This window comes from Elephantulus edwardii, unplaced genomic scaffold (genome assembly GCF_000299155.1).
Source record: "Elephantulus edwardii isolate Elephantulus edwardi_28Jun2011 unplaced genomic scaffold, EleEdw1.0 scaffold00161, whole genome shotgun sequence".
NCBI lineage: Eukaryota > Metazoa > Chordata > Mammalia > Macroscelidea > Macroscelididae > Elephantulus > Elephantulus edwardii.
This window is the reverse complement of record NW_006399911.1, coordinates 3,117,802-3,130,166: the sequence shown is the minus strand read 5'-3', so window position 1 is coordinate 3,130,166 and position 12,365 is coordinate 3,117,802. Positions and strand designations below refer to the sequence as shown.

At 47.5% G+C, this 12,365-nt stretch overlaps 1 protein-coding gene across 1 annotated transcript in view; it reads right to left on the bottom strand.

Annotated features, from left to right (window-relative positions):
• The window catches only part of UROC1 (urocanate hydratase 1), a 51,947-nt gene that overhangs the window by 9,719 nt on the left and 29,863 nt on the right, over positions 1–12,365 (bottom strand). Inside the window, exons 14-17 of the mRNA XM_006895163.1 lie at positions 11,375–11,496; positions 9,249–9,319; positions 6,272–6,370; positions 2,729–2,828 (exon numbers count right to left, since the gene is read on the bottom strand). Of these exons, the coding sequence (XP_006895225.1) occupies positions 2,729–2,828; positions 6,272–6,370; positions 9,249–9,319; positions 11,375–11,496 (392 nt within the window). The remainder of the gene's footprint in view (positions 1–2,728; positions 2,829–6,271; positions 6,371–9,248; positions 9,320–11,374; positions 11,497–12,365) is intronic.

Genomic DNA, 12,365 nt, shown 5'->3' with positions numbered 1-12,365 from the left:
TGGATTGATTCAGTGACTGGTTTAATTGGGATGGGAGTGTCAGAGACAGTGCGATTGGCACAGGACAGAGCAGAGTTTAGGGCTGTTGTACATAGGGTCGATATGAGTTGCAAGAGACTCGATGGCACATAAGAACAACAACAACATAAAGAGAACCTACAGACTGGGGGAAATATATTTGTCAACAATATACCTGCTGCTTTCCAGTCTGGGAAAATGGGTGAAGCAGCTGGATTCTACAAAGGTGTGTCTTCTGTTTTGGCTGAGGTTGAGGTGGAATGTTGCCCACAATTGAGTGTGAGCTGATTGGATTTGGCTTCATATTCAAAAAGGCATTTGATTGCTAGTTTGGGACTGCTTTCCAGTTCAGGAAGATGAGTGGAGCAGCTGGATTCTACAAAGGTGTGTTTTCTGTTTTGGCTGAGGCTTGGGTGTGGAATGTTGCTCACAACTGGGTGTGAGCTGATTGGATTTGGCCTTGTATTTAAAAAGGCTTTTGGGCCCCTGAGCCTGTGGCCCTTGGGCCTGGTTTTAATTGTTTTCAGTCAAACATTCTTCTAAGTAGTATAGCACTGGTCTGTCCATTTGCTGTACAGAGGTAGCTTGTGGTTGCTGGGATGGTAAACACTGTAACACTGATATATCAAATCCAATAATGGTTACCCATGACGGACAGTGTTTGGTGGAGCTCTCAAATTAAAACAGGCTTGGAAGCAGGAGTGACATCCACTTCCAAAATAGCTTGCCTCTGGAAACTCTATGAACTTGAGAACAATGAAAGTTATGGATGTTCAGGACTTTTGTTCACAGGGTCTCAATGAGTCATTGACGACTTAACAGCACTTAACAACAACAATATACCTAAGATGAGACTTATCTCTAAGACTTAGAAACTCCAGCACCTCAACAAGAAAAGGCGAACAATCTACATTAAACAAAAAAAAAATGAGCAAAGGATATATAACAACTCAAGCTAGTAGAGAGATTCAAATCAAACCATCAGTCTGACCCTGTCAATAATAGCTAATTTCAGTAAGGCAGTTAACAACAAATGCTAGTCAGAGTATGGAGAGGCTGGAACTCTCATACACTGCTAATGGGAATGCAAAATGGTGCAACCAATGTGGTAAGTAGTTTCATACTTCCTTAAAGTTGAAAATTGAAATGCTGTTTGAGCTAGAAATAAGAACTATAATGTGAACTGATATATGCATACAAGCTGATACATGTTTACTGTCAAATTATTTATAATACCAAGGACAAGAAAACAAACTGAATGTCCACTAATGGATGAATGATTAAAGAAATTATGGTACCTTCACCGAATGGTGAAACTTCATGTCACATACTTTGGGCATGCTCTTAGGAAGAGCCAGGCTTTGGAGAAGATAACATCATGCTTGGAAAGATGGAGGATCAACATAGGAGAGGAAGACTCTCAGCTAGATGGATTGACACGGTGACTGTAACAATCGGCTCAAGTGTATCAGAGATGGAGAGAACGGTACAAGATAGAGCAGGTTCAGATCCACTGTTTATAGGGTCACTATGAGTTGTAGCTGGGAGGGTCACTGTGAGTTGTAGCTTGTAGCATCCAGTGGCACCAAACAACATCAACAACATGAGTTAGAATTAACTTGGATGAAACAACCGCAGACACATATAGAAGGACATTACATGGAGGACGTGAAGCTACATCTACAAGAAAGAAAGAAATACCAGTGCTACTGAGAAAGGAGGGCCTAGCCCTAGAACCAGTGCCCTGATGTGAATTATTAACCTACCAAATGGTAAGACAATAAATGCTGTTCTTTAAAGCTCCTCCTCAAAATAGAAAGACAGAAGAAAATCAATGAAACTAAAGCTGTTCCTTTAAAAAGATCAATATGATTTATGAATTTCTACCAGAATAATATAATTTAATGTTATGTTAAAATATACTTAACATAATATTACTGTATTGTGTTAAAGATGTTTTATGTACCTGGAAGTATTTATTTAATATTTTTATACTTGTTACATAACCTTGAGTCAGAACTGACTCATAGCTAAGCTGGTGGATTTGAACCTTGAGTTTTTGAGCTGGGAGTACAACTCCTTACCATGAAGTGACCAGCATAGAAATGTACATAAATAAATGTACAATAAATACAGTGGTAATAAATACAGTAACCACGACAGTTGTTGTTGTGTTGTTGTTATGTGCCATCAAGTTGCCGGTGACTCACAGTGATCCGGTGCACAACAGCTCTGAATCCTGCCCTATCCACAGCCAGACTCAATATCTCTGACACACTTATCTCATTACCCCAGTAACTGTGTCAATCCATCCCATATGGGGTCTTCCTTTGCTCTGTAACACACTACAGGACATTTATCTGAATGCAGCATATGCATTAACTCCTTTAAATCTCCAAAGCAACCTTTTGAGGTAGGTTCTATGGCTTCTTTACAAATGAGGACATTAAGACTGAGAAACTTCAAGTACCTTGCTGACACTCAAAAAGATACACACCCAACGTAAGGTAACCACTTGGCCCAGTTTACCTGGAACTGGCCCAGTTTTAACACTAGAGACCTTTGTCCTGGGTTAGTCTCCTGACACAAAGTGTCTTGGGCCCCAGAACACTCTCAACAACATTAAGAATGTCTTAATGAATCTACTGATTTTTAAACAAAATCCAAACCCACTATCAGAACATAGTTTACTTGTTTTTGTCTGTCTCACCTGCACAGAAGGCAGAGCCATCATAGATGTTGGAGGTCTCCCTGAAAGGGCTGTCCGTGCCACTCACATCGTGGTGGTCTCGGCTCAGAACCACTGGTGCCTGCAGCGTGGGAGAGAAAAGATGTCAGCCAGCAGCACTAAGGGCAGCCACCCCGTGGGGGAATGGGTCAGGCATTGGCAAGATGCCATAGTGCCCCCATCAGTGCAAGAAAGGATCCACGTAGGATCTGCTCACATATGCTTCCAGGCAAGGGGGCTGCCTGATGGTTGTCAGGTAGGCAAGAGGGACACTGGCCTTTGTCCATCAGCAGTTTTATTTTTTCATATGCGGTCTTATCTGTTTGAAAATAAGAAGACGGCTTCTAATCCTCAGGAGAGTGAACGACTCTGGCCTATCTTTTAGAAATCGTGGACCAGTTGCTTCCAACAGGGCATGGCTTCTCAGGAACCTGGTGGCTGATGCGCAGGACTTAGGATGGCTTTCCTTTTCTTTCTTTGGCTTCTTTTTTAGAAATGAAGAAATACCAGATAAAGCAGGCATCTCCTAGGTTGGACCAGAATTATTCATTTGAAAGTTACCAGAATCCTGCCAACTTAGAACCCTCCACATCAAACCTCAATTGAGTCCTTCTTGGTGTCCCAAAAGATTCAATGGATTTTGGAGCTTTTTAAATATCTGGTATCATCCACGTGCTTTACACATGTCTGCTCAACCACCTTCTCCACGCTACATGTGAGAAAACTGAGGCGGGGTGGGGGGGTGGGAGGGATAGGAACTTGCCTGAGGTCTTAGAGCCAGTGATGGAGGAGCTGGGATTTAAAGCTACCCAGCACTCACATTCAGTTTTATTTTAGAATATGTGTGTTGACAGTGCTCCTTGTTCTCCAGAGGATCTCAGGCACACTGAGGACCTGTGAGAGGTGACAGGCAGCTTTGCCACGTCTTGTCAGGTAGTAGGACAGATTGTGAGCAGGCAGAGAGCAAGATCTAAGGACTGGCACATGCAGCTCCTTAAATTCCATTTTCTAAGAGGAAGTTATAGATGAACGGGCACAAGGATTCCCATAATAAAAATAAGTTCCACCCGGAACAATTTAAAATCACAGGTGCAGGAATGGGGTGCTAACTTAGAAAGATGGAATGCCCTGGGTGAGCTCTTCACGGACCCTCATATAACACGAGGGAGGCGGCGGCCAGGGTCAAGTCCCCAGAACCCAGAGTCCCAGCTCCTTTCTTCCCTGTGCCTGGGCCATGGGGTCATTTCTCCAGCTCTCTACAAGTGGTCACACAGGGTTGCAGGCTGCCTTTTTGTCCTCATCAAGAGGGCAAGGAGAATGCAGCCTGCTGAAATCTAAAGCCCCCAATGTTTTGAATTCAGAGCCCCCACAGACCCTTCAACTGACTTGGTGACCTAGTGGTAAAGAGCTATGCTGCCAACTCAAAGGTACACGGTTTGAATCTACCAACTGCTCCCTGGGAGCAGTTGATCCTTCTGGGTGATTTACTGTGTGATTTACCCACTGGAGGGTTCTGAGAATCAGTTCTGACTCAATGGCACATCACAATTCCTGACCTTAGCACACCCTCTGCCTAAAATGCCCTCTCTCAAAAATTCTGGCACATCTTTGCCATTCAGGACTCAGTCCTGTATCACCAACTAAGAAAAGCCCTCTGCTAAAGTCACAACTCCCCGTCTCTCCATATTTCATCACCTGACTTGGTGCCCTCGCCATCTGAAAGCATCTTGCCACGTGTATATTCATTTACATCTGTTTCCCTTCATTGCACCATAGGCACCAAGATGGCACAGCTGTGTCCTCATCCCAGGCCACAACTGTGTTTCCTGTGAACTGTGTACTCTGTGAACAGAGTCTGGGGCAAAGGAGGAAGTACTTGTTCAGGTGTCACTGAATGAGGAGGTGATTAATTAAAATGGTGACTTCCTGCTGACAAGCTAACCCCAATCTGGAAGTGAGAGCACTGAGGGGATGATCAGAGGACCCCCATCAGCGATGAGGCTGTACCCTAAGAACTGGCCCACAGTTCCTGTTGCCAAGGCTCCCAAGGGCTTCACGTGCTTGTATCTTGGTTTCTTTTTTCATTCTGACCTTTAACATTACCAGTTTTTCAAAGCAGAGACAAAAAAAAATATCAAAGTATGAGCTCATGTAAGAGACAAGCTGTGTTCCACATTCTGGATAATGTTGGGCAGACACAAAGGAAGAATAGGGAAAATAATGGCATTTGCTGTGATTGTTTTAAAAGTAGTATAAAAACTGAGGAGGACCTGAAGCACTTGCTGAAGAAGGTCAAGGACTGTTGTCTTCAATATGGATTGAAGCTCAACAGCAAGAAGACGAAGATTCTCACCACTGAGCCAAGTGGCAGCACCATGATGATTGGAGAAGAGACTGAGGCTCTTAACTTTAGCTTGCTCAGCTCCACAATCAACATTCTTGGCACCAACAGTCAGAAAATTAAAAGACAAATTGCATTGAGGGAATCTGCTGTTAGGGACCTCTCCAAAGAGCTAAAGAGCAATGATATCAATCTAGAGACTAAGGTGACCTGATCCAGGCCATGGTCTTCGCAATTACTTTCTATGCATCAGAGCGCTAGACAATGACTAAGGCTTACAGAAGAATTGATGCCTTTGAGTTGTGGTGCTGGAGAAGAGTCTTGAACATACCCTGAATAGCCAGGAGGACAAATAGGTCTGTCTTAGAGAGGGTGAAACCAAGTTTCTCCTTGGTGGCAAGGATTTTGTAGCTCTGTCTCACACTATGGGCACATGGCCAGGGGGGATCAATCGTTAGAGAAAGGCATCATGCTTGGAAGGTGGAGGGACAGCACAGGAGAGGAGGATCTTGGGTGCAATGGATTGACATGGTAAGTAGGGCAATAAGATTAAGTACGTCAGTCAGTGAGACTGGCTCAGCACAGGGCCAGGTTCAGAGCTATTGTATATAGGGTCACTGTGAGTCACAGGTAACTCAATGGCACATAACAACAGTGGATAGAGAGCTGCCTCCTTTAGTCTTCACACCATGCTTTGAGGCTAACAGTTTTTCCTGTCACAGAAGAGGAAGACAGAGATCTGGCCAAATGACAGTGTCAGGGCCTGGATCTGGGCTCAAGCTTCCTCACCCAGTGGACACTAGTCTCATCCTCAGCCACGAACCCACACTGGGACACACACAGAGCCTGGGCCCCCCAAAGGAATTCCTGCCCCTTGACTGCCTTATAGATCACCTCATCCTCTTCCCTCCCCAAGTCTGCAGTTTGTCATTTCTGAATCCCTCTGAGGGCTAACCCACAGGAAACAAAGCTGTAAATAAAACTTATATCCCTAAAATGGTAGCAGTTTAGGCATCAGATAGGGGATTATTCACTCGCTGCTTCTGAGATTTATGCCTCGGACACGCAGGGACATTGGCAGGAACCACAAGGTAGGAGGATTGGCGGGAATGTACATCCTGAGCCAGGATGGAGTGTACCAAGCAGAAGAAGAAAGCCTCCCGTGATAGCACAGGACATCTTACCTTGATCTTCCCATGTGTGATGGCGCGGTTGATGGCCACAGCGATGGCCACTCGGCCCTTCTGGTCAGAGTACAGGATCCTCGCCTGTGAGCCCACCACCTGCCAAGAGAGGCTGACATGGCAGGATGTGGTGTGCGGGGAGGTGCGGACAGCACCTGGGTCAGGCCCAACACCATAACAACATCCGGATGGCCCTGAACAAGGCCACAGAGGCTAAGATCTGCCGGCCTGAGACGGGCCCAGAACCCCTGCCAACTGGAACACCTCACTAGCTCTCCAAGACTCAACATGCAGTTTGGAGACCCTACAAGATCCCACAAAGTCTGTCACCTGAAGGTTCACGCTGAAGGTATTTCTAAGGCCCTGGCTTCACCTGGGATCTTCCATAAAATTAGCACTGACAGGAGAACAAATAATTATGTCTTGGAGAAAATGTGGTCAGAGCACTCATTAGTGGCAAGGAGAGGGAAACTTAATGTCACATTCTTTGGGTCTGTTGCTAAGAAAGGCTATTCCTTGCAAAGGGACATTACGCTTGGGAAGGTGCAGGGTCATAGAAAGAGAGGAAACCCTCAGTAAAAATGTTTGACACAGTGACAGCAGCAGCAGGCTTGAGTGTGTCAGAGATGATGAGGATGGCGCAGGATGGGGCAGGTTCACATCTGTTGTTCACAGGGTCAGTATGAGTCATACTCAATGGCACACAACAACAGCAACGTCCTTCTTATGATAATACAATAATACCTGGTGCTGCTATAGGTGGCAGCTAGTTGAATGCTGGAGGGAGGTACTAATACTATCCTTACAAGTTTCTCTTTAAAGAGAGATTGGGTAGATCTCCCCAGTCACTCAGGGGCTGGCTACTTGGCCAGACTCAGGCTGGTGTGCTGTGTGTTCTTCATACTATGTTTTCAGTCACTAGAGTGCCTCTGGGAAGTAACAGGTATTTGCTGTGTTCATTAAAACAAAGGCTTTGGGAGACAAGAATTGCCCAGTATCCTCAGCCTGGGAAATTCTGTAATGATGAAAGACATTTGCTGTTCATAGGGTCACGATGAGTTGTACTCAATATAACAACAACAACAACAACAAAGACATTTTTGAGTGCTGCTGTATGAGTGGAGGCTGGGGGTGCCGCTAACCCATGACAAAGGATGGGTCAGCTCCAGACATCAGCAGTGCCAAGGATAAGGAGCCCTGGTTTTCCCAAAAAGGATGTCGAGTGTCTATTCCAGCTTCCCACATGCACATCCCCCAGGTGAGGGGAGAAAGGTAGCAGGAGACTAGCAATGGCATTGACCTTGTCCCTGACCATGAGCAATGCTGAGCTCAGCCACGTGCACTGTCAGCCCAGATGGCTCGTCTCCTTGATTCCTCTCTTCCCAGGATGTCTGTTGAGCAGCCTCATTTCACCCATGTCAGCGGCCTCAAACCTTCTTGGGGAAACCTCAATGTTACTGATAATTTTTAATTTTTTTTTTATCCAAAATAAAAATTGGGGAGACTGCTAGAGGGCTGCTAACTTTGTCAAGCATACATATTAAAAGAAGTGGGATTTTTTTTTTTTTATAAAGTGGAGTTTTTAAAAGGTTTCAGGATGACCATCATTTCACAGGAGAAAGCCCACAATCATACAACCAGAAAAACCACAATCTATGAATGATGTAACAGAGGTCTGTCTGTCTGCTTGCAGAGTCAAGCAGCTACACCACGTGCCCTCACCCCTTCCCCTCTCTGAGGCACCTGTTTGGTCATGCTGGTGGCCCTACCTCAAGGCTAAGCTACTCTCTCCTCGTGACCCACTCCCAGGGCCCACTCAGTGCTGACCCTAAATATGTCTCTATTTCTAGCCTCAGCCTTCCTCTGACCCTGTGGACTTGAACACCTTGAGCTCAACACAATTGGAGAAACCTTGGTTAGCACAAGGAATTAATTCTGTTCTGTGGCTAAAACTCACATGTAAACCACTGCTTGAGGATGAGGCAAAAGTTTGTGTGGAGGGGGTGTGGGCACAGAGGCAGTCCTGGCCTGGCCACTGGTCACCAGAGTGTGGGGACAGAGCTGTGGAGCTCACATATTCCTTTCTTCTTTCACTCCTCTAGGAACCAAGTCTGTCCCCACCTCTGGACCTTTGCTGCCTTCGGTGGTCACGTGATTACTTCCCTCCCTCTCAGCGTCTAGAACTTCACTCAAAAATGAATGCTTTCAGAGTCAGCTCTCCCCATATGAATGTTTCCCTGACTGGATTTCCTTATCATCTCTCAACCCTCAGAAACCAGGGAGGGACACATCTGTCTGTGCAGAAGGCACAGTTACTGGGGCACAGAAGGTTGACTTAAAAGTTCTGGTCAAGGGAGCTCTGGTGGCCTAGTGGCAACAAGCTGCACTGCAATCCCGAAAGTGTGCAGGTTTGAATCCACCAGACTCTTACTCTGTTGGAGAAGGAGGGACAATCTCCTCCTGTGCCAACTGGATCCGACTCATTGGTACACAACAAGAAGGAGGGGGGGAAGTTCTGGTCAACCCTGCCTATGGTGCAAGGCCTGTATCATCACCATCTCCTCTTAGAGGACAGTATGTGGGCTCAGAAAGGGTTAGACCCTTGCCCAGTGTCATACAGCTGAGGATCTGGTGGGGCAGTCTGAGCTCAGGCACCAGAAGCTACCTGCCATTGTATGGTGACTGCATGACCTGGCTGGACTGCCCTTCCCCAGAGCTCCAAACCTTCTGAAGGGCCGTGTGAGATGTTATTATAGCTCTTTCTGGTGGCCACTGCAGGGGGTAGGCCACTGTGAGCAGTGACTCAGGGTCCAATGTTGGACACTTCTAGGTCTTGGGGTTCATATATACCAGCTTGGGTGGCTGGCCCGTTTATCTGAGGGTCAGATGCAGGCAGCAGTGACAAGGGAGCTTCAATTTTGTCCAGAACACCACCACCTCCTCCACCACCCTCTTCGTCAAGTCCCCAAATTCTCACCAGTTGATGCTTGGCAGCCTCTCGGATCCAGCGGATGTTGTCCTTATACTGCAACTTCACAGATGACTTCACTGCAGGTCGTGAAAGAGGAGGGCTGTGTGGGCTCCCAGAGGCCTGCCCCCACTTCCTCTCCCTGCCCCGAGGCACAGATCCTCCCTCACATGGGCTGAGTCAAGGACAAGGGTCAGGGAATCCCCACCCTCAGCATCACACCAACAGCCCACCTCTATTGTTCTTCCATCACTTCATCTGTACAGGAGGTACAGGGGTACTTGAGGGTGGGTCCCTGAGAGACCTCCTCAGAAGAGGCTGAATTTGTGTGCCTCAGTGATGGCCAGGCTGGTTGTAGTATGCACTAGCAGAGCCTGAGAGGCTATGCAGGTAGGGGTGTGTGTGTGTGTGTGTGTGTGTGTGTGTGTGTGTGTTAGGGAGGAGTTATGGGGGGTGACAGCAGCACTAGAGGTATGAGCTGCAGGCTCTTAAAGGAGCAGGAGGACACCCAGGCAGAGGCTGCACAGGGATGGCCCACATCGCGAGACCTGAAGTCGTGGAGCACTGAGGTGGCAGTAGGACAATCAGGCCATTCGAGTGCTTGACTGCAGGACGTGAGTCCCCTGGACCATGGTCTATTCCAGCACGATAGCAGAGACTCGGGGAGCACCGGCCTCTCTGTGGCTCAGAGCCCCATCTAGGACTCTGCATTGTCCTCCTGACTCTGAGGACAAGCACGGCCAGTGATCACCGGAAACAAAGCACCGACCTGCCCAGCCCTGGGCCTGATTTGTTCCCTCGGTGAACATTTATGTACAGCTCCAGTGGTATGCAGACACCAGGGCAGGTATTGGGGAGCAAAGAGTACTATGTGCTGTAAGAACAATAAAAGTGGGGTGAGACCGGGAAGGGAATCATAGGAGCCTCCCTGAGTGGATAACACTTAGGCTGCATCCTAACTGCTAATGAGGAGTCAGCTATATGAATGCCTGAGGGAATAAAATTCTAGGCCAGAAGGATCAAACGTAAGGACCCTCAGGTGAGGACAGCTTGGCCTGTCCCAGGGACAGGCAGAAACTGGGTGGGATACCAGAGCTCGAGAGGTGTGGTCTGTAGAGCATTGCACTGCCAACCCTAAGGGCACTTCAAATCCACCAGCAGAATTTTGGGAGAAAGACAAGCACTTTTCTCCAGTGCAAGTTACAGCCTCAGAAACCCAGGAAAGGCAAGAAAAGGGACTGGACAGGAGTGAGCCGAGTGACAGATATGGGCTGAGGCTGCTGTAGTGCCCTGGAGCAGACTGCGTTCCATAGAGCAGACTGCTAAATCTTCAGGAATTTTGTGAGCTGCTTGCTCAACATATATATCAGGAAATATTTAATGAAATAAACGTCAGGCTGGTAAGAGTATTATCGGCTGTCTTATGGACTATCAAAAGAACAAGCAAATCTGTTCTGGAAAAAAAAAATAAATAAATACTGCAACCAGGGTGCTCCTTAGAGGCAAGGATGGTGAAACGCCCTCTTACATACTTTGGGTGTGTTGTCAGGAGGGAACAGTACATGGAAAAGACACGCTTAGAAAGGTGGAGGGTCTTGACTGGACAGAACTGGGTATACAGGGGCTGGGCTGGAACACGGGTCTGTGTGCCCCACAGGACCACACAGCTGTGATGTCAGAGGCAGTTGGGACCCCTGGGAATGGCTGCCAAAGAGAGGCTCCAGGCGAGAGGCTTACAGTAATATTTGGCAATCAAGCTTTTCCATACCTCTCCCATTCTTAGAATTCCTTTATGTTTCCCTCTGAGTGGCCCAAGGCCCTCTGGATCTCAAGTCCTGGGCAATATTTGCCACAGCTACCAGATGGGTGGATGCTTGAAAAGGCAGAGGGTTGGTGAAGGAAGGAAGACCCTCCACCAGATGGATCGACATAGTGCCTGCCGCAGCGGGCTCTAGTGTGTGGGGAACTGTGAGGACGACACAGGTTAGGACAAGGCTCAGACCTGCTGTTCACAGGGTCACTATGGGTTATACTCGATGGCACCTAACAACAACCAGGTAGGTGGTATGATCCTCTCCTCATGAAGGCAGAATGAGTGGAGACCCTGCCCATTAGCACTCCCTGAGCTGTGTTACCTCCACCAGCAATGATCTCCTCCAGCACAGACGTGGCCAGCTGGTCCGTGACAGCCAGGTCGTGAGGGTCCCCTGATGTGCACACCCAGCGGAAAGGTCCGAATCCCTGGGAGAAGATGTCCCTGCAAGGGCAAAGGGCCTATGACCTTGGGCATGTCCGGTCAGCATCATTATAGCTCAAGGAGGGTTGCCTGTAGGTGTTCCAGAGCTAAAGATAAAGGCTGAGTGCTAGGTAGGTGACACAGAGTGTGAGCACCTGTGTGAGACAGAGCTTCAGCCTCCACACTTGTAAATTGCACAGGAAGCTTCTGAGCAAGACTGGGAGCAAGAGGCCCAATTCACCGTCTGTGATATGCTGCCGCCTCCAGGGCCCCTGAGTCACCACAAAGGCCCCTTCACATCCTCCAGGCCAGGCCAGGCACTCCACACCTGCCTCCATCACCCCACCCGCGGCACTTGCTCTGCCCTACTGGTGAGCTTGAGGCTGGGGGCAGAACACCACAGACTGAAGATGAGTGGGTTAACGTAACTGGTCAACGTTCTCTCTTTAGGACATGTCTGCACATTTTAAAAGACGGCATGATATAGGCATTATATGTATGACAACAATCTGGAATAAGAGGTGGACTGCAAAGTGGACTAGGGGAGGGGGAAGGGAAGAGAGGGGAGGGAATTATGCAACAATGAGGGAACGAATGAAAATCCAACTTTTCTGTAAACTTTCATTTAAACCACAATAAAATAAAGTATATTAAAAATAAAAAGGGGTATTAACATTTTAAAAAAGGATGGTTTCATCCATATGCCCTCCTCCTCTCAGTGTATCTATACTCATATGTGGGAGCTCTGGAAGTCTAGAGGTGAGAAAGTGCACTGCAATCCCCAAGGCATATGTGTCGAGTCTACCAACTGCTTTTTGGAAAAGGATGGGAAATCTCCTCCCGTGCGATTAAACTGCCTCTGAAAACCCACCGCAGGGTCAGTTATTGGC